Consider the following 23,328-nt stretch of genomic DNA (forward strand, 5'->3'; position numbering starts at 1 on the left):
ATCCATTGTCTGCATTGTTTGCAGATCTATTTCATGCATATTCATTATAAATATTCTGAGAAGCAGACTGGCTATGAAGCTTCCTTAGGACTGGGTTGGGGACCACTGCTTCCATGTAGTGGCTAGGAGACGTCACCTGGCTTCTGATGAGCTGTCTTTCCTGCACACTGCCTTGTAGGGATGTGAATCGTTTTTCTAACAAATTGAAATATCCTACGATATTTCTAAATTCATTAATATATCGGGTAAAAAAAGAAACGATCACTTTTCCCCCCGAATTTTCGTAAAAATTGTTTTTCGGGTTAGTGCGTGCTAACTCATGTTAGCAAACGCTAACAAAAAACATTTATTTTTGTTTTTGTTACTTTTTGCTATTTTTGTTAGCGCGCACTAACGGGAGTTGGCACGCACCAACTGCTGTTAGCACGCACTAGCCCGAAAAATGATATTTCACTAAAAAAAAAAAAGGGGGGGATCTGTGGGAAAACGAGATTTTCCCGCAGCCAGACGAACCCAAAAGCGGGAACGATCGGGCACCCGATTCACATCCCTACTGCCTTGCCTCATGTGACAGATATGAGGAAGGTGAGCAACACCAAAGGAAAAAGTTACAAACCAGTGAACTGAATACATCTGTGACAAAAACTATGAGGATATAGAGAGAAGCAAAGAAAGGGCGGTAGGGATAGAGAAACATAATCAAAGATGAAGGCCTATGGAGTAGGTGAAGAAAAAATGGATTAGAGATAGGAGCAAGACATGGCAGATTGGAAGAGCAGGCATCCAAAGAAGTGGCTATAGAGGACGAAATAGTACAGGCATACTTAGAAACTCTCCAGGGCTGGTCCAGGGTTTGAGTTTAACTCTGGGTTTTCAGGAGAGCTCCCAAATTCTCTGGGAGCTAAGGAGCTTAAAAAAAAAAATTAAAAATTCACCACAACATCTCTGACTGAAGAAGAAGGACACAGTAGAATGTGTTCCATCTCCCATGGCATTCCTAAATCATAGGGGGTTTTTTTGGTAGGGGGCGGGGAATAGTGGCATTCATTTGTAGGGAGACCGACCACAGGTAAAGAATGAATGAGAGGGGATACAAGAAAGTTAGAAAGTGACAATTTCATGTGAATTATAAAAGAGTGAGTGAATATACTCCTCTGCTACCTGCTCTCTAGTCCCACTCTCCTTTTCACATGCACTCACTCAATCTCACTCTCTAATGTCAGAGACAGCCAGAGAAAAACAATTATCGTCAGGTATGAGCATATACAGAGGAGACATGGCAGAGGACCATGGAATAGACTAACACAAGAATAAGGGATCAAAAGAAGGTCCCCAAAGCAGAAAGAAAGCAACAGGAGAACCAGGCAGTTGGTAGAGAATAGTAAGCAAGCAATTGTAATTTTTTATTTCATTGAAATAATGCAAAACAGAGATTAAGATGTTACTGAAAAGGAAAGGAAGCAGGGGTGTCATTTTATTTGTGGAGAGAGGAGTTTTGTCTTTGTGAGCTGGGTTTGTGCGTGCGGAAGAGAAGGGGCATGTGTGTGAGTATGAGAAGAAAGGGGACTGTGTATGTCTGGGGACAGAAGCTTCTCTTTCTATGTGTGACTAGTAATAGAGGCTCTTGTCTATGTGTGTGTGCAGGGGGGAGGTGGTGTACAGAAAGGCAGCTGTGTGTTTGACTGTGAGGAGAGTAGATCCTTATTATTTTTTTGTTTTTGCATGTGACTAAAGAGAGATAGACCACTATAGGTGCCTGTGGGGAAAGGGAAAAATGGAGGCATATGAGATGCCTATGAGAGAGTAATGTGACTGTCAGTGTGGGATTGTCCCTGGTTTTCCTCTTAACAGTTGATTTTGAAGTATTTTGGTCCAGGATAATTCTTGTGACATGAAATATATGTGAGGGAACTGCCACAGGTTGAATTCCTCCAAGTTATGCATCAAATTACACCTCTGCCCAATCGACTGGGGGTTTTAACCTCCTGCGATAGGTAACTATCCTTGAGGATATTCAGAAACCTTGCCTTCTTTGATGTATTTGTTTCCTTACCCCAGTAAATCTCTGGGTAATTAATTTCTTCCCTGATTATTATTTCAGAACTGCATGGCTACTCTTTCCGTCTGACTACATAACGTTGGCTTATTCTCTTCTGTGATGTTGGGTTTGCTCCTGATTTCACCCATAAAGCCTCAAACCCTTTCTCCATGGACAGGATGTTATTTAGCTCAGCTTTCATAGGCATGCAGTTTTGTGAAATAATTTGCAGTCTTTAATATTGATTATTGTGATTAAACCTTGCTAAAAGAAGTTATTTTTCTATTTATGGTAAAACCTTAAAGAAGAATCGCTATATTTGACTCTTACTATGGCACTCTGTGGACTGCATTGCAATTAAATATAAGAAAAAGGGATGTTGATACTGAGGTTTAAAAAAAACAAAACATTTAATAGACCTTCACAACTGTATTCTCATAATTTGTCCTAGGTAAAGCCAGAACCAGGCATATTCAGTACTGACTGTATGTTGCTAGGATAATGATCAACAAAGGCAGGTAAAACCGATAAAAATGATCTGAACTAGCAATTTTACTTGTAAGGAACCTTTGTTACCAGAAAGAGTGTACGAAATTGCTGGGGAGGTTCAGAGAGATTAGTGAGTAGAGGTCTTGGGTTTTGACTCTCCCATGTGGGATTAGCAGATGATGTGCTCTAGCAGTATATAAACCCTTGCCACCATCTTAGGTTGTGGATTTCTTTTGGATACTGGGTTGGATTTTGGTGCTGCTCCTTGAGTTACACTGCTGTGAGTCTGCCTTGCTTGTGCAGTCCCCACTTTTGATTCTTTTTCCAGGGAATAAGAACTCTGAAGGATTTTCTTCACTGAAGACTAGGTAGAGTTGGAGCAGATTGTCTTGCTATTATGTTTTGGTGCACATTTTTTTGAGACTTTAGTTTTTAGAAGGAAGTTTTTCCACCCTTTCTGTCTCTTATTCCCTATTTTGAGTAATATTTTGTCTGTGTCTTTGTTACCTGAGAACCCCGGGAAGTGGAATCTTTCATCCAGAAAGAAACTGAGGAGTAGTATCATCATTTCATTGAGGAGAAATAGATTCCTATCCATATCTATAGAGAAGGAGTTGAAGGTATTATTCAAGAATATTTTTTTCTACTGACCCTAGTGTTCTATACTTGGGAGGAGAGTGCCCACTCCGAGCTTCTAGAAGAAAATCTCTGAAGACTGCAGAAGAGGTGTGAGAATTGGGACTACATTTCTGCCCGTTACACAGTGGAAAGAGGCTTAAGTTAAATTTGGGAGTTGGAAGAAAGAATACACATTCTTCTATCTGAATAATTGCAAAGGAGATAAAACCATTAAGGAATTGGCTTGATCAAATTAAGGGGGTCATTTTCTAAGCCTATCACACGCGAAAAGTCCCTTGCCGAGGACGGAGTCGTGGCGGCGAGGAGGTGGACGTGGTGTTATCTTCGCTGGCGGCGATAAGGTAAGGACCGTTATCATCACCAGTAGCATGCCCAATAGCACCACCTTTCACAGTGGTGCTATTGGGTGCGAAAGCCGGCAGGGATAACACCGCAGTGGTGCGATCGCTGCCGGCTTTCGCAAGCCCGCCCGCCCCCCGTTACCGCTGGATTCTTCATTGTCTGCGAGAATGGAAAATCCAGGCCTAAGACATTTACTGGAAGAGTAAGGTCACAAATGTATTACTTTTATTTTCTGATGTCATCAATTTGCTTTGCTATAAACATTTTCCATCCATTTGATCAACTATCAGTAAAATAAGTTGGAAACCACTCAGCTTCCAGCATGTTTATTGCTGTCATAGGCAAAAAAGATTGGCAGTGCTGTTTACAAAAGAGTATTTGTGATCTATGTAAAAGGGCCTTGAATCTAAGCTTCTCCCTACAGGGAGCCCTGGACCACTCAGAAGTTTAAGTTATCCTGGAAAACACTACAGTGGCAAATAGGATCTAATCCTTGACTGTGTGCCTTTGGGAGTTCAGTTTCTGGGTTTTATCCCACATACTATTTTGTGACTATAATTTGTTTTTCTGATTTTGCATCTATATGTGTAACTGAAAACAGTTACAACTGAAAGGAACAGTCAGACTTCCACCTGGTAGTGGAAATCCTAATTTTACATCCACAGTCACTGAAATTATGAGGTTTCACACAAATTGAATAAAGCTCAGGGAAGATAAAGAAAAGCAGACCAAAAGAATAAAGGAGAGTATAAAATAATCAATACAAAGTACAATTTATTTAATTGAAGAAGGGTTAGCTTGGATGACCCAGTGGCAGTGCTCTTCTCTGCTGTGGAGGAGACTCGGGTTCAGTTCTCAGTCCTGACTCCTGGATCAGCCTGTCACTTGTGACTTGGAGCCAGGTGACAACTCTAGTTGTCTAGTCTTGAGGAAGCATCATTCACAACCCCATGGAAGAAGTCATAGCTGTCGCCCAGCAGGGACACCTACTGACTGGCTGACTCACAAGATTACCAATACTGGGTTTCAAAGGAAGCTGTTGAAAGAGTTTAGGAATGGGTTTATCAAGGATAAAACAAAAAGCCCTGGCTGCCATGACTGAAGTCCCATAATGCCCCATGGATGGGGTTGAAACATTCCAACTAGGCTAGGTTAACCAGTGAAAACTAACAAAACAAAAAACACCATCAGAAGTCAAAATGCAGTCAGGAAATACGAAAGTTTTAAAAATGATTGCTTGTCAGTGTGTATATTGTTTAAATGTCCACTTTCTGATTGGCTAACATTGAAAGAGTAACTCTCAGACCGGCATTTACATCTGATTTAATATTATAATGTTATTTTTTATTGGTTGACTTATAATAATGATGATGAGCATTGTTTTTTATGATTATGATTATTATTATTATTATAATGATTGTGTGTGTTCTGGGTTCTAAAGTGGTCAAAGTAACTAGATGACATGTCAGAAAATCTGCAGCAGAAATAAGAAATATGATACAGCAGTGAGAGCACCAAGAATCTGCACCTAGAAGTCACTATTTTCCATCAAGTTCTCATTCTATGCACCTAACAGAAGGTCACATTAAGCTGCCACTGGAGACTGAAAAGCACTCAACAAGGACTGCCCATTAGTTTATTTTCTTTCAAGAAAACCAATGTAAATTAATACTTTTATAATATCATTTTTATTTTACGTAAAAAGGTGCTCATTTTATGTTTTAGTACAATAAATTTAAAACATCCTTTAACATAGTAAGCCAATGCAGCAACGATATTTCATGTAAACGTTACAACATACAAACATTGATAATTCTGAAAACTATAAAATAACATAATATTGTCAAAAGCAACATGATTAAAAGTGGAAAAGGGAATGTTTTGTCTAAGAGTAAAAACAACTATCTATTACTCAGATGCACAACACTTTATGCTAGCTTCTAATGTTTTTAATTCAAGAAACAGTACAAAAACATCACCTTACTGTTTCCTAATTCACAAATAATAAAGTTAATTTGATGGCCCATATTTGAGTGTGAAAGGAGAATCTATTTATTAGATTCTCTTCCAAACTTTCATAAACCTGAACATTATGTGAAAATTAATAGACTTGTTACCTATCAAGTCTCAGTTTTACTTAGCTGGTTGATAAAATGTCAATTGCAAATTATACTGCATGCCAGCATGACTCAATGCTTTATTTTTGGAATCTATTCATGAATTGTTTTCCCCGTCTGCACAAACGTGAGAAGGGTTCTTGGTGTCTAGGGTCCTACCCAAGAAAATGTTAAATAGCAATATGCTTGCGCTCTAACGGAAGTTCTTTACAGACTGACTGAACAATTAATAGCATCTAATATTAATTGTTTCTTATTTTCCCTGCCTTGGAAGGATGAAATATTGCATCATCCTGGACAAAACCTAGGACTTGTGTCTATGCAGATGTTGCATGTTTAGGGGGCTCCCTCAACAGCTATGCAATAATTAAAGTTAGTGTCGCAGGGTAAGGTTTGCTCATTCACGAGCTGGAGATCAGGATATCAGTCGCATGCCGTTATAGTCAACAGTGTAAGACTGTGCCCCTGCTTGTCTATTTTTTACCTGGCGCTTGGTGTTCCTCCACTCCAGCAGCTGTAGGGTGCTGAGCAAAATCAGAGTAAGGATGATCCTGCTCAAAATCAGCCATGTTTCTGAAAATCGTTTGTAGGAGAGGGGGGATATTCCCCGCTTGTGTTCCTTTCTTTCAGTGAAGCAGTGTAATTATTTTAGTAGAGGAACCTCAGGAAGCAACTACAAGAAGCATTCTGTCAAAGGAGTGGCTGTAAAAAAAACAACTGCCTTGTCTATCCACCCATATGGTCTTATCTGGTCTGACCACTGTGGTATGGTGATACGTTTTTTCTTATCAAATTGTAAAGGTGGGTCTGTGCATAGTCTTGGCATAGGGAGCATATTGGCGATGATATGCCTTTATAAATTTAGCCCTGATAAAATGGTACGCAGGGCAGCCAGCACTTCTGTCTTTCTGTTTATTTGCTGCCTTCTGATGTACATTCTGTACAGAGTTTACTGACAGAAAAGCAGAGGAACTCCATGTCCTTCTTGGTAACATTACACAAACCTTGGCCATGTTTCTTCAAGCTGCTGGATCTATTGCTGCTGCTGCGAGTACCATAAAGGGAAATTGACTTGCATCAGGAAGTCTCATAGTATAGAGCAGCAAAGGCTGGCTGAGAGGCTGTTCTGAGTGCTTCCAGGCAGAAGGTCTGCAGTTTTTAGATGGCACCTTACAACAAGTAGCAGTAAAATAAAATTATCATGTACTACAGAGTCATGCTGCTCATAACAGACCAAAGACAGGAAAACTGGGGAACCAGGCACTAGGATAAGCCTGTTTAGATGGATGGGTTTTGAGTTTTGACTAAAGCTTACCAAGGTCGTAAACTACTGGACATTGTGAGGGAATCTATTCTGATGGAAGGATCTTGGTAAGGAGAAAGCCCACAAGCGAGAGGATGCAAAAAAAGAGTGCAGGATTCAAGTGCAATACAACAAATACTCTCCGAGGACTTTCAGAGATCTGCTTTAGGTTTTTTTGGGTCAAATTGATTCTGAAACAGAGTTTCAACCTACTCTATTGGGTTTGTTGAGCTAGCCCAGCAGGAACTCAGAGGATCTGAGCAGAGTTGCTGTATGAGGAAGGTCAAAAGCTATGCATCTGGCATTGCACAGAGTTACTTTGTAAGGGACCCCTGGTGATCTAGGTACACCTGCAAGTTACATTTAGTGCTCAATTTTATATGTACACATTTTATTTTCAGATGCCCTTTATATTAAAGCTTAAAGGTCAGAAATCATGTTACTCAGAAAAACATCTACTTCTGCGTTCAATTTTGTAGATAAATGCTGCTGCATCAGTATATATCTTAAACTAAGTTTTGCAGAATGAGTGAGTTAATGTAGCTATTTTGGACCGTAGAAATGCCTCTGCTGGGCAAAAATATCAGACAAAGGTCGGTATAGAAAAAAAAAATACTAAAATACCAATGGCTAGTGCTTAGAAGTCAGACTCTCGTTGGTCAGAATTCACTCACTTCCATTGGAGAACTATCTTAGGGGGCACACCTTATTTGTTTAGCCCAGGTTGGCCTTGTCAAATGGCCATGACCGGTTCTTTTTGTGAAAGAGGATCAAATTTCACCTTGTTTAATGTAACTTTGCTTTCTTGTTAAATGGTTTGTTAAAGTTATAACCCCCTTGTTCCTTGTAAACCAATATGATATGATACTGATCATGAATGTCGGTATAGAAAAGAGTCAAATAAATAAATAAATAAATAAATAAATAAATAAATAAAAATGGCACTTTTCTGAGTTTTCCTTTGTGATTGGTCTCCAGTAGACATTTTTTACTGATGTGCTAAGTTCATGTCCATCTATCCAGGTGCAGCAGTTTGTGATGTCTCTGCCTGTTGATATATTCACCCCAAGGAAGTCCAGACAGTGATAGATTTATGATTTTGCCTCTCCTAGGCACTGTCGTCCCCTTTCCCCCCACCCTCATATAAGAGACAACAGAGTAGAAGCACTAATGGCGAGAGCTCCATCTGCTCCAGGCTTAACTCCTCCCCTCATATCCCTGAATGACAGGAGGAGAGGGGCTGATTAATACGCAGAGTCTTTCTTTGCTCCATGCTGTGTGCATGGAGCAAAGAAAGGCTCCATGCACACAGCATGGAGCCTCTCCAGTTCCCTGAGCAGGACAGGAAGGGAAGACTGGAACATGGAGTAGAACAGTTTTTCTTTTTGTTCTCTCCCTTCTAGCCTCACCCCCTTCTCTCCTATTGTCTGCACTGGGAGGGGCAGGTCCCTGAAAATAAAACTCAGGCTAAGAAATGCATTAGACACAGATTAGGAGGAGGGAGCTCCAGGGAATACGCTAGATCCTGTACAACTCGCTTTTTATTGTTTAAACTACTAAAGTTGCGACAGAGCCAAGTGGCACTGCAACAAAAGAGTAAATCCCTAAGATCTTCCCTCTTAAGGACCCATACTTATGTTAGAGAACCCAAAATACCCAAATACTGACAACAATGTCGCTGAGAGTAGGCAGAGTATACCAAATATCTGGAGGCTGCCATGGATAAGGGGCCCAGGACAGTCAAGGAGGCAGGAGAGTTCTTAGTTGTTCTCCCAGAATAGTACAGGGAGAGAAGTCCTGGGAACTTTAAGCGGGCCCAAAGTTAAGATGATTCACTTAAGATAGCCCAGGAAAGAGTCCAGACAGATGGTAAGCCAGTTCCCAGTCTAAAGGCCCAGAACCCCATTTCACCTTCCTTTATCATAAGAGAGGATCTAGTAAATTGGATGGCTAAGAGGAACTTAGAAGCGGAAACATATGAACAACTCCTGATAACCCAACTCTATTGCCAACAAGTACATCACCTGGCTCATAGCCATCTTCTAGGAGGTCACATAGGGGAAGAAAAGACTGGGAACCTACTGTATACTATACCAGTTCTATTGGCCTGGTCTGTATAGACAGATTCAAGATTATTGTCTGATTTGCCCCACTTGCCAGTTAACTAAGCCTGCTAGGATCCAAGCTGTTTCCCTAGTGTCAATGCTCATCATAGAGATCCCTTTTGGGAGCATAGCATGGATTTAGTGGGATCCTCAATGAGGTCCACTCATTCTAGTTGTCCTTGATTATGCCACTCGATATCCAAGACTATACCTTAAATCTCAATGGTGGCGACTGCCTTGAAGGATATTTTCTCACAAGTCAGATTGCCCAAAGAGCTATAAACCAACCAAAGGACCCCATTTGTGTCTCAAGATGACCTGCTGGATGTGAAAACTTTATGCACCTTGGTGTATCACCTGCAAACAGATGGGCTCCTTGAACACTTCAATAAGAAACTCAAACAGATGTTGAGGAAGTTTGTTGCTGAGGATGACAAAGATTGGGAGTCATTGTTACCATAGTTTGTTATTTGCTATCCAAGAAGCCCAAAGCTCAACTAGCTTCTCCCCATTTGAATCCCCATTTCAGTTACTTTATGGAAGAAGACCATAAAAACATAAGATTTGCCATACTGGCAAATTCATCAAAAACAGTACCCTGTTTCCCATAGTGGCTAATCCAGATCACAAGCACCTGGCAGGATCCCAAAAGGTCGATAGAGTCCATGCTGCTTATCCCAGGGATAAGCAGTGGTTTTCCTCAAGTCCACCTTGATAATGGTTTATAGACTTTTCCTCCAGGAATTTATCCAAACCTTTTCTAAACCCAGCTACACTAACAGTTTTTACTGCATTCTCCAGCAACAAATTCCAGAGGTTAATTATGCATTGAGTAAAAAAAAAAACATTTTCTCCTATTTGTGTTAAATATACTACCTAATAATGTCATTTCATGTCCCCTAGTCTTTGTACTTTTTGAAAGAGTAAACAACCCATTTGCATTTATCCATGCATTATTTTATAGATCTCTATCATATCTCCACATATCTCCCCATCAGCCATCTCTTCTCCAAACTGAAGAGCCATAACCTCTTTAGCCTTTCCCCACAGGGGAATAGTTCCATCTCCTTCATCATTTTGGTTGTCCTTTTCTGTATGTTTTCTAATTCTGCTAAACTCAAGGTGTGGTCGCACTATGGAACAATACAGAGGGAAATCCGGGATGTAGCCAGAGAAAGCTGGGAGGAAGAACCAAGCCCAGGAGAGAACTTGGTAGATTATGTAATCTGAATGCAATTTAAGAAAACTGGAGAGATGGCCCAGCTGTGTTTGGAAAAGACTGATGCCACCCAAGCCTGAGAGTATAACTGGTCCGCTGTGCAATGGAATTCCAACCAGGAGATCACATTCTAGTATTACCATCTTCAGGCAGTTTATTATCTCCCTGGCAAAGCCCTTACAAGGTCATAGAAAAAGTAGGTCCTGTAGACTACAAAGTGGTTTGGCCAGACATGCAGAAGAACATTCAGATCTCCCATGTGAACCTCTTGAAGAAGTGGATCACACCAACATGTAGCCTTATCCAAGAGGAGGACTTTGGGCCAGAAGTCCTGTTGATCCTGGACTGATATGAGTCCCATTGCTGGACCAGCATTCACCCTCACAGGAAAAGGATTGGGATCCAAAATAGAGATGTCTTCTCCAATGTTCCTGGATGGAACCACTTAGCTTGCTATGACATTAATACAGATACCGGAGTGGTCATCCAGCAGTGATATTACAGGATCCCAAAAGCCAAGCAACATGTGGTGGATGTGGAAGTGAAGGAAATGCTCAAGCTCAGTGTGATTGCAGAGTCCAGTAGCAATTGGTCCTCACCTATATAGCATGTTCCCAAACCAGACGGTAGCATCCCAATGCTGGAAGCTTATTTGATGCACCAAATGAATGAGCTCATTGAGAGACTGGGAGCTGTGGAGTTTATATCTACACTGGATGTAACAAATGGGTACTGGCAGGTACTATTTACTCCAGCAGTAAAAGAAAAAACAGCCTTCTCTACTCCTGGGGGGTTGTTTCAGTTTACAGTCCTGCCCTTTGGGCTTTATAGAGTTCTAGCTACATTCCAACAACTGGTTGACTGCTTGTTCCATCCTCACAACATCTATGCCATGGCATACTTTGACAATTTTGTGGTCTATAGCAGAGATTGGAAAACCTACCAAAAGCAATTAGAGATTGTTCTTATAAGCCTATAAGAGGTGGCACTAACAGCCAACCCAAAGAAGTGCCTACTAAGGGTCAACAGGTACAGTACTTGGGGTATTCCCTGAGAAAAGGGCAAGTCCACCCACAGACATGGAAGATTGAAGCAATTATGGCTATCTACTGCCCAGACAAAGAGGCAAGTGAGAGCCTATTTAGGGCTCATAGCTATTATAGATGGTTCATCCTGAATTTTACAGAAAGTGCTGAGTCCCTGACCAGACTGTTGCTAAAGAGGGCATCAGTAAAGGCTAATTGGACAGCAAAGTCAGAAGAGGCTTTCCAAGGATTGAAGGGAGAACTGTTTTTATGAGTCCCAACTTTAATAAGTCTTTCATTGTTCAAACTGATGCTTCTGAGATGAGCCTAGGAGCAGTCTTGATGCAAAAAAGTAGGGCCAAGCGTATCCAGTTGTATTCATAAGAAGGAAGTTACTCCCTATAGAAAAACATTATTCAGTGTTTGAGGAGGTCTTGGAGACGTCCACTATTACCTACTCGGATGTAAGTTCATTATCCTCCATTAGTTATTATTTATTTAAACAATCTTATATTCCCCTTCTTCCATTAAATTTATCCAGTGTGGATTCCATAAAATACATTCATAAAACTATATAAAACACAAATATAAAAATAACAATAATGTACAAGGAAAATAATAAATAACATTAACATACAATATTATTCAAATGCCATCTTAAAATATAGTAACCTGTAATCTGGATCACCAGGAACAAAGAGACAAATAGCTTGGTAATGAGTTGGTTCCTACCCCTCTTACCCTTCACCTTCCAAGTGCAACATAGAGCAGTAAAGGAAAATCTAACACTGATTTTCTTTCCCGAAAGATTTCTCTGGCTGATGCAAGTGCTCAACTCAAGAAGGTTAAGCAGAGGGGGAGGGTATGTGAAGGGGTGTATAAGCCAGACCACCAGAAAACCTTAAAGGACTGGGTCCAGCTATCTAGCATAGGCCATCTTAAGAGAGGCTCAAGATGGCAAACTAGATCAAAAGTTGGGTCCCTTGGGAGAGAAATAAAACCCAGGCTTAAGAAAGAGCATTCATTTCAGACTAGGAAGAGGGTGCACAAGGGAATATGATTGACTCTGTAGAGTCCAGATTGTGCTGCTATGCAACTCGGCAAGTTATCCAGATACTCTTAGCTGGGATATTCAGCAATGCGGTCAGTCCAAACAAAAAAGAAGCGGATGACAGTCTCATATTGCAGAATGCAACAAAAGTAGGATGAGACCAATCGTAGTATAGTAGAAAAGTCTTTATTTGGCACAATACTTTTGTTATATTCAGCAATGTAACAGTACCACTGAATATACCCAATTATCTTAAAGTGTGAAGAGTGTTTTTGTGAGTCCCGGCTGTTGCATATGAAGAGCCTAGAAGTATAGGTTCCCGCTCTATGCAGGAACGAACCACACCAGTGCCTCCCTTCTCAGGCAAGATAGTGGAAGGTGAGTTATACTAAAAATAACTGATATGATTCCTTCTTCTCTCCACTGCCATTCTGCATTCTGGCATCCCTATCAAACACAAGTGCTTCTCTGAGATAATAGGTATTAAACCAGTGGTATAAGGGAAAGCTTCCAGAATTCATTTTCTGGAAGGTAAATAAATGTAAAAATGATTTACCCTTTATGAAATGACAGGCAGCTCAAGTCTTCCAAATCTACCAAGAGACTATTGTGCTGTCTAGTGCGCCTCCTGCCTTGGGGGTCCTTGCCTGGTCTCCTGGTTCAGAGGCTGGGCAGATTGGCATCAGTGTACTGTTGCAACCCCTGCTCTGCTCTTTAATGGCAGCAGTTGTAGCGCGCATGCTGCAGGTTCACATTGAGGGAGTTCATCACTGTCCTCATTCTTGAGGTTGCTCCTTCTCCTTCCCACCACCAGCAGTGTACAGTTTTGGATTACTCCAGGTGTGGCCTCACCAAGGATCTGTACAAGGGGATAATCACTTCCCTTTTCTTACTCGATATTCCTCTCTCTATGCATCCTGGCATTCTTCTGGCTTTTGCTATCGCCTTGTCGCATTGTTTCGCAGACTTCATATCATTAGACACTATCACCCCAAGGTCTCTCTCCTGCTCCGTGCACATCAGCCTTCCCCCCCCCCCCCCCCCATCGAATACAGTTCATTCGGATTTCCACTCCTCATGCATATGGGGAGTGGAAATCCCCCATCGAATACAGTTCATTCGGATTTCCACTCCTCATGCATATGGGGAGTGGAAATCCGAATGAACTGTATTCGATGGGGGGGGAAAGGCTGATGTGCACGGAGCAGGAGAGAGACCTTGGGGTGATAGTGTCTAATGATATGAAGTCTGCGAAACAATGCGACAAGGCGATAGCAAAAGCCAGAAGAATGCTGGGATGCATAGAGAGAGGAATATCGAGTAAGAAAAGGGAAGTGATTATCCCCTTGTACAGATCCTTGGTGAGGCCTCACCTGGAGTACTGTGTTCAGTTCTGGAGACCGTATCTACAAAGAGACAAGGACAAGATGGAAGCGGTACAGAGAAGGGCGACCAGGAAGGTGGAGGGTCTTCATCGGAGGACATACGAGGAGAGATTGAAGAATCTAAATATGTACTCCCTGGAGGAAAGGAGGAGCAGGAGTGATATGATTCAGACTTTCAGATACTTGAAAAACTTTAATGATCCAAAGACAACGACAAACCTTTTCCGTCAGAAAAAAATCAGCAGAACCAGAGGTCACGAGCTGAGGCTCCAGGGAGGAAGACTAAGAACCAATGTCAGGAAGTACTTCTTCACGGAAAGGGTGGTGGATGCCTGGAACGCCCTTCTGGAGGAAGTGGTGAAGTCTAAAACTGTGAACGACTTCAAAGGGGCGTGGGATAAACACTGTGGATCCATCAAGTCTAGAGGGCAGGAATAAAGTGGAGGCATTCAAACACTGCACGGAGCGGCAGTAGCCACAGCGGCATTCAAACACTGCACGGAGCGGCAGTAGCCACAGAGGCATTCATGGAGCGGGATGCCAGTGGCCAGTAGTTGGTGTTCCACCTTCACGGAGCGAAAGGATGGAGGGCTGCTATTTAAAAAAAAAAACAAAAAAAAACAAAAAAAATAAAAACAGGGGTGGGTAAGAGTATGGGGCAAGGGGGTGGCCTGCTTGTTACAGCGGTTGCTACCCCTAATTCAGCTGGGTGTCACTTGGATGCAGATACAGAGCTGCTCTCTACATTGGGTGGAGGGGAATTAGGGCTGGAGGGTACTGGAAGCCAATAGTAATAGGTGGGAGAGAGAAAAAGGGAAAAAAATGGATAAAGTGCGTAGCTTGCTGGGCAGACTTGATGGGCCGTTTGGTCTTCTTCTGCCGTCATTTCTATGTTTCTATGTTTCTATGTTACAAAGGAATTATGTGCCACTGGAGAACAAGAACCACAGTGATGAGGTAGCAGTGCACGCCCTCACGCCATATATTAAAACTGTTGCCATTCCTGAACTGAGGAAGTGGAGGAGACTGGAAAAAAGGAACACTTCTGATCAGTTTTGCAAGCCTTAGTACTGACGTCTCTCAACTATTGTAACGCTCTTTATACCTGCAAGCACCATTCGCCTTCTTCAGATAGTACAGAATTCGGCAGCCCAGCTTTTGTCTGACTCTGCATTACGTGACTAATTTACATCTGTGCTTGCCTTCCTGCATTGGCTCCTTGTGGATAGCAGAATCAAATATAAAACACTCACAATGATCCATAAACGTATCCACAGCAACTCTCATATTCGTGTAACTCCCGGTTTTGGCACGTGTAGGGCTTTTAAAATTCACCTTTAAGTGTCTAGTGTTTTATTTTACCAGTGTAGGTGAATGTTGGAATCCACCCAGAATAAGTTTTGGATGTTTGTGGAATACAAACTATTTATTTTAAATAAATGAATGCTTAAAAAGGAAGACAGAGCATGGGAGGGTAGATTGGGATCCAATTAGAGCAGGGGTCGGGAACCTTTTTGGCTGAGAGAGCCATGAACGCCACATATTTTAAAATGTAATTCCGTGAGAGCCATACTAACTACAACCCCCCACCCTCCTGACTCCCCCAAGACCTACCAAATTAATTTATTACAACCCCCTACTCTCCTGACGCCCCCAAGACCTGCCAAAGTAATTTACTACAACCCCCCACCCTCCTGATGCCCCCCAAGACCTCCAAAATTAATTTACTACAACCCTCACCCTCCTGACCCCCCCAAGACCTGCCAAAAGTCCCTGGTTGTCCAGCGGGGGTCCGGGAGTGATCTCCTGGACTTGGGCTGTCGGCTGCCAGTAGTCAAAATGGCGCAGACGGCCCTTGCCCTCACTATGTCACTGGGGTCGACCAATGGCGGCGGTAGCCCCTGTGACATAGTAAGGGCAAAGGGCCGTCAACGCCATTTTGATTACTGGCAGCCGACGGCCCTTTGCCCTTACTATGTCACAGGGGCTACCGCCGCCATTGGTCGATCCCAGTGACATAGTGAGGGCAAAGGGCCGTCAGCGCCATTTTGACTACTGGCAGCCGACAGCCCAAGTCCAGGAGATCGCTCCTGGACTGCTCCTGGACCCCCGCTGGACCACTAGGGACTTTTCACAGGTCTTGGGGGGGTCAGGAGGGTGGGGGATTTTGTTAGATTTTTACTTTTTTATTAAAGATTTGTCTGCGAGCCAGATGCAGCCATCAAAAGAGCCATATCTGGCTCCCGAGCCATAGGTTCCTGACCCCTGAATTAGAGTAACCAACTGCCCAATCTTGAACCAGACAGCCCGGTTTTATAGTCTTTTGCGCAGTATCTGGTTGCAGCAGTAACTGAACACTGTAAAACCTGGTCAAGCAAAGCCATATTGCTCTCAGTCCAATAGTCAATTGGCAGTGGCAGCACAGCACCAATCAGCTGTGTGTTCTTTCTTTTTGGCAGCTGGTGCAGTCACAGAAAAAAGAAAGAAGGAACGCGTGTTGCCTTGTTTTCCCAGAGGAGCATTTCCCCATCTTCACCTCTCTCTCAACTCGGTTTCTCTCGCTTACCAACCCTCCTTCCTTGATGGCTCAGTGAGTTTCCAGACTCTGGGGACTACAAGGCCTGCCTGCTGCCTGTCCATCTGGCTTGCAATACACGGCTGGGGCCAGAGACTGTGGATAATATCTTGTCTCATCTGACAATCTCGGAATCCTCAAAGATGGCCAGTGGTAGCTGAGAGAATCTAGTGAGCGCTCCTAAATAAAGTTGTTTTTGCTTCAACAGCCAGTGCCTATCTGCATTGCTGCTAACACACACACTGCCTTTATCTTCCACTTTCTCCTTGCCCTCAGGCCACCCACCCCATCTCTAATGTCTAGCTTCAAGGTAAAGTTGCCCTGCCCCCCCCCCCCCCTCACTCCCTCCCACAGTCCCTCAGCAATCTCTTTCCCTCTTTAAAAGGCATATGGGCATGTGTTGGTGTAAATTTCATTCAAGTCTTTGAAGAGAATTAAAATAATACTGTGCACTTTCACAAAAGGACTGAGATAGCCACAGTTCATTCATTAGGCCAACAAAGAATGTAAATAAATGTGATTATGTATGTGATAGAGGGAGAAAGAGGGAGTGTGTGTGTTTGTGAGGGAGAGATGAAGCATATATGTGTGAGTGTGTGAGAGAGAGGAGAAAGTTTGTGTCCCCCCAACTTTGATAGTCTCAAGTTGACAGGGTATGGACAGCAGGACAGCCCGATGCCTTGGCCAAACACAGAGGCCAGGTCCCATCACCGAAGCATCGGCCTAGGCCCGATGACAGGGTCAGCCTGGAGAAAAGGTCCAATGGCTGAGACCATGGTCTAGAAACAAGCCCAGGCCTGACACCAGGATCCGGTCCGGAAGCTGGGTCTTTTTGCTGAGGTCCAGACCCGACACTGGGGCCCAGCTTGGAAGTCAATAACCATTGCCATAGCCTTGGCTTCGGTCCAAGTCCAGACCCAGGCCTGGTCCGGAGGGTGGGTTCCATTGCTAGGGTCTAGGCCTAGGCCCAGCTAGAACGTTTGGTCCTGTTTCCAGGACATTGGCTGAGTACCAGACCTCCTGATATCTTCTTACATCTGCTGTCCTCTTAAAAATGACACCCTCCACTTAGAGACTGCACTGGAGTGACATAATTCCTCTTCCTTCTTCTTGCTTAGAGGACGATATTTTGATGTATTGCCATATAGTTTAATGGCTGTGCTTAAACATGGCACCTTCTGCTCAGGAGGAAGGAGTTAGGGTAGTGTCACGCCAGCATATCCTCCAAGCAGAGAGTGTCATTTCAAAAGGATGTCAGATGAAGAGGACATCTGGAGGCCTGATCCCAGCTTCTAGGCCTGGGCCTGGGCCTCGACCTTAGGATTCGGGATTCAGCCTCCAGGCTGGGCCTCGGACTCTGAATCAGGACCCAGTGCCGGGCCTAAGCCAAGCTGAGGTGTCAGCCCCAGCTTAGGACCTGGACCAAGGCTAAGGTGAAGGGACCCAGTCTCGGACCAAGGTCTAGACCTCAGCCTTGGTGACAGGACCAAGACTGAGCCTAGGTCTCTGGGCTGGGGTTCGGCATTGGGCCTGGACATGGGCCTGGGCCTAGACCTTGGCGATGGGACCTGGCCTCAGCAATGGGCCTAGGCTTAAGCATAGGACTTAGCAATAGAACTAGGCCTCAAGCCAGCCATATCAACAGGACCCCCATGGATGGGGTAAGTAGGGGGCTGGAGAAGGTCCTGGCCTCAGCAGTTTTGGGGGGATGGGAGAGATGGGGCACAGGGGGGCCTGGAGAGGCCCCATATTTTTGGTTTGATTTGTTTTTGGGGGGTTTAATTTTATTTCATTTCTGAAAACTACAGAAACAAAATAAAATTTAAATGAAAGAATATTCTAAGGAAAAAAAAAATGTAAAAAAAATAAAAAGCAACACTATTTTCCAGCCTGCATGTGCTATTAGTAGACATATTATTATGTAGTTGTCACAAGAAGTTTTCTGTCTCTTTCCCTATGCAACTTTATTCCGTAGATTTGAATTAGTGAATGAAAAATAAAATATTTTATCGTTTCCTATTTACTTTTTATTAAAATGTAGATTGCAGAAAATATTAAATTGTATATTTCCTTTAAAATCCATCAAGTAACTTCTGAACCTTCTCTACACACTGCAAAGAGGGAGAGGTCCAGTCATCTGAAGCACGGCCTGCTGAAACATGATAAGTGGTCCATGACTATGCTGAAATACTAGCAGATGACACTGGGAGCCAAGCAGATAACACCTACAGTATGGGACACTTCAAGTAGCCTTTGAAAATAGTCATTAGTAAAAAAAAAAAAAAAAAAAAAATTGAAAACCAAAGAATGAAATGGATGATATTCGCTACTTCTTGCTCTAAAGATTAGTTTTTTGACTACTATGCTGGATACTGAGTACCACAACCAGGAGAAACCCTCTTTATTGATTACATTGTCCCTGATCAGATGTAAAGGTGTCTTCCTCTAAGCCTACAATGGTTTTCTTCCTCTTTCCCAGTTGTTATGATTGCATGTGAGATGTGCAACATTTTTTCCATTGTTCAGGAGTAGAGATGAAGCTCCATAAGTTGATCTTGTAAATGCCAGCGGTTGAAGCAGGGGCACCCAGTCTGCATATGTCTGCTCCCTCTACCCTCCTTCTGATATTATAAGGACACATGACCTTCTCAGGATGCCCAAACCACACTAACCCATTAAATCAACAATGCTAAGTCAATGCCAACAAAATTATCTGGATGACCAAAAGCATTCCTTTTATACCGCAATATATTTATTAAAGCAGTTATTGATGTTAAATGTTTGTATTATTTGACTGTATAATTCTCGGGTCACATGCATTATAGGGTTCTACTGTTTTGTTTATATATGAAAAATGTCTAATAGTAAAACATCAGGTTCCTTTTGCCTTACAAAGTTACATAGTGAGGCTGAATGAAACCCAGAAGTCCTTTAAAACATTGAGAGGACAGACTCAGGAGCAACATCAGAAAATATTTCTTTACTGAAAGGGTGGTTAATGCAAGGAATGGACAAAAATAGTACTGAATTTCAAGAAAGCATGGGATAGACCCAACGGATCCCTAGTTGTAAAAAAAGTGAAGGAAATACCAGAGATCAGCTGTGACTTTGCACCTGGATTACAGATGGACACCCTAGATGCTTGTCTGCTGTTGTATTTGTTGTTTCTGGTTTTTTTCAGCTGCAGAATTTGGGATTTGAATCTACAACCTTGTGGGCTCCCCTGCTAGGGTAAAAGAAAAGATCCCAAGGTAGGACAGTAGGAGGAACCTATCTACTTTAGCCAGATTGTTTTTATCTGTTAAATTATCTGACATGTTGCACTTGTTGCAACTTGTGTTATTGTGCGTTATTGTTTTATTACTGCTGATTGTATTTGCATTCCTGTTTATGCTATAATTTTATTACGTTAGGAATATATTTATAGTGTACCATGCCCTTGTACCTCTGATGAGATGGTATGTAATAAAAAGCTTTAAAATAAATCAATCTCTACCCCTTTATCATTCTACCCTGTCACAATTATGTTATTGTTCCTGGAGAGAATGTAATTCAGTGATTATTAAAAACATGGAATTAATTCCCCCTCAAATCATTCTATTTCCTAAGGAAAATCGCACATTTGGACAGTGTTTCAGCTCTGCAAGCCTCTGCATCACATTTATTAGCACAATGACCCTTTTCTGTACTTCTTTCAGCACCCTGAGACCCATTTTGAGGATGCCCAAAACTGAATAACTTCTAAATGTGGCCTGATAAAGAGCATAGTCTGGGAGGGAGATGTCTTTGTTTCTTGTGTCCATCTGGTCACCAACATATGCCCACCTTCAGCTGCACTTACTGACCTTTGTGCATTAATTCTCAGCTTATTAACTAATATGCCCAGATGTTTTCCTGCTTAGTTTTAGCCTTGTTTAGAGTATACCTCACCTACTTATTCTTCTGCCCCCAAGTACAATATCTTACATTTGTTTAGAACTATCTTTGCCAGTGTAGATTATGCTCTGATCTTTCTGAATTTTACAAACACGCACAACATCTGAGTAAGCAATTTTTAGAGCAGGGCTATCCAATGTCTGTAATAAAGAAATCATTTTTGAGAGCATGATTTGCAGGTCTACTGATTTTTTAATGTGTTTTACCTTTTTCTCATAGAGCCTTGGAGATATTGTGATCCGTTAAATGGCACTAGCATGTGCTATCTTTGCATTCAGTTTTCTTAGAACCCCTATTGTTGCATACACTAGGGATAAGAATATTAGGGATTATGGGGTACCTTCTGACTTACGGGCCGATACAGTAAAGTCCTGTGCACGTGATTCAGTATTCAAATTAGGCCCGGTGGTAAAAAGAAGTAGAAAGAGGCGCTAGGGACACTAGCGCATCCCTAGCGCCTCTTTTTGGATAGGAGCGACTGCTGTCAGCGGTTTGACAGCGTACGCTCAATTTTGCCAGCATCGGTTCTCAAACCCGCTGACAGCCATGGGTTCGGAAACCGGACGCCAGCAAAATTGAGCGTCCGGTTTTCAACCCGCGAACCGCAGGCCGACTTCAATTTTTTTTTTTAAACTTTTTGTAGCTTTCGGGACCTCCGACTTAATATCGCCATGATATTAAGTTGGAGGGTGTACAGAAAAGCAGTCTTTACTGATTTTCTGTGCACTTTCCCGATGCCCAGAGAAATTAGCGCCTACCTTTATATGTTACAATGCACCATTGGAAATTTCTCAATAAAATTAAGTAAAAAAAAAAAAAAAGAACATAAACAGTATATCATGTTTCAACTATATGCAGCATTCTATTATCATTTTTATTGTTCTGCTTATGCTAGTTATATCAAATGATTTATCATATTTATTATCTTCTTGTCTGGAGGAAAGGTCTTATGTGAGCATGTAAACAGAGCTGGATTTAAATTTCTCCCTCCTTTACGCATGCCCATAGCCACAATATGGGGGAGGAAGAAATTCCCCCTAATATCATCATAAGGACGCCCACCCCTGGATCACCCGTGTCCTGATCCTCCCCTTTCTTTTCCCCTATCTCTGCACAGTAGAATCTCCAAATCCCCTTTACCATTGTCACTGCTACGCCAACAAACACTTCCCACCCGTTTCCAAATACTGACCCACAGAGCCAGAGATTCATAGAAATCTCCTCCTTCCATTCTTTCTATTTCTCCAGAAACAAGCGAGATGAAGCCTCCTTGGCTGCCAGCGCAGAAGATAAGGAACACTGGATGAGAACCTAGGTATCTTCAAGATCATTTGAGAAGGAGATGACAGCAGCAAAAAGTAGTAGGTCCCGACTCAGTGCAGGCAGCCGCAATTTCTCAAATCCTCCTTGATGCATCTCATGCCGGGAATAGCGCAGCTAGGTGCAAGCGTTGGTGCTGCGTAGGCCAAGCTCTGGTTGATTGAATTCCTTGTGCTTGCCCAAAATGGGCAGTCATAAATTATTCAACGAGTCTGAGCCTAGCCTGCGTGACTGCTGCAATCATGCACCGGTTCGGTGCTGTACCCCTGCTCCTTCGGAGGAATGGAGTTAAAGTGGCGGCGGGGCCCCTTGCAATAGTTACCCTGTTTGTTCCCTGGGGCCAGCCCTAGCAGGCAGCAGCAGCTACAACTCCAAAGAAGTCAGCTTGGGGCCTGTGCACAGACCCTACTATGGCCTGCCCTCCTCCTCCCCTAAGAGCTTCCTGTTGTTAGGGAACCCTTGCTAGGGGCTGTGCACAGGCCTCACGCTGACTTTCTTGGAATTGTTGCTGTTACTGTCAGTTGAAGAGAAGAGCAGGGGCAGGCTTACATGGCAGTGGCAGCAATAGGAGCTGCAGTCCCAGCACCTTCAAAATTTGACATCAGTAGCAATTGCCTATGTTGCCTATGCCTAAATCCAGGCCTGCGTGAAAATCTGTTGTTTTGGTCAAACTCCACTCCCCACCAACTCTCTCCACTGATCATAATGACATAAAAACATTTCTGTCTAATCCCATTCCAATCTCATGTTCTTGAGAACCTTTTCAATGGCACATTATTAGTTCAGCGGCATAAAAGCACACAATTAAACTCAATGCCAGAGGATGTGGTGAAAGAATTAGCATAGCTGGATTTAAAAAGGGTTTGGCCAAGTTCCTGGAAGAAAGGTCCATAAATTATTATTAGGCATGTACGCTTGGGAAAGACACTGCTTATCCCGATTATGAGCAAGAAAGATTGGATCTGTTCTTTGGGATCTTATTGGGTACTTGTGACCTGGATTGCCCACTGTTGGAGAAAGGATGCTGGGCTTGATGGACCTTTGATCTGACCCAGTAGGGTGATTCTTACAGTCTGTTTTTTCTTGTTGTGCTAATCATTCTATGACAGCCTTATATATTTTACAACACATGAAGTATAAGCCCCGGCTCTGACAATAGTTTTTTCACCGAATCTTGAAAGAAGCACTTTCTAATGAAGTGACGTACTCAACTCCTACAATTTTTAAACAAGATGCAACTTATGCTGTTTTAATGAAATGCGCTTTATATATATGTAGATCCATAAAGTCTAGAGGATCAAACGGCAGGGGGGGATTCAACGGCAGGGGGGAATAAAGAAAAGAGGAATTATATCCAGACAACAACCAACAAGGACTGAATTGCACAGTCTGGGTAAACAAATAAGCGGAGTAGCTTGCTTATAGCAGCGGTTACTACCCCTAACCAATTAAGCTAGATACTTCACTCAGATGCAGCTCCAGCACTGCTCTCTACATCAATGGCAGGGGTGGAAGGTAACTAGAACCAAAAAGTTACCAATAAGGGCCAAGAGTAAGAGTCGGATAAGTATGAGGAGAAAAAAAAAAGTGTGAAATCTTGCTGGGCAGACTGGATGGGCCGTTTGGTCTTCTTCTGCTGTCATTTCTATGTTTCTATGTATTAGAAGAATTCTATTTGTGGTCTCAGCTACTAATACTATCATGGGACATTTCCCATTGAAATAGTTCTTGATTATTTAGGTCAGGCTTATTGTTAAGTGTTCTAGAAATGAAGAACTAGTCGA

General features: G+C 42.6%; 1 protein-coding gene across 4 annotated transcripts in view; it reads right to left on the reverse strand.

The window, feature by feature from the left end:
* Positions 1-6,344, reverse strand: part of HEMGN (hemogen) — a 39,772-nt gene extending 33,428 nt beyond the window's left edge. For 2 of the 4 annotated variants that reach the window (XM_029603835.1, XM_029603825.1), the window contains exon 1: positions 6,110-6,344. Coding sequence is in view for 2 of the 4 variants with exons in the window: in XM_029603815.1 (XP_029459675.1) it covers positions 6,110-6,194 (85 nt within the window). In the remaining 2 variants the exon portion in view is untranslated. The remainder of the gene's footprint in view (positions 1-6,109) is intronic. The other 2 variants (XM_029603815.1, XM_029603805.1) reach the window with 1 other exon arrangement.
* Between the last annotated feature and the right edge of the window lie 16,984 nt (positions 6,345-23,328).

Source organism: Rhinatrema bivittatum, chromosome 1 (assembly GCF_901001135.1).
Source record: "Rhinatrema bivittatum chromosome 1, aRhiBiv1.1, whole genome shotgun sequence".
Lineage (NCBI taxonomy): Eukaryota > Metazoa > Chordata > Amphibia > Gymnophiona > Rhinatrematidae > Rhinatrema > Rhinatrema bivittatum.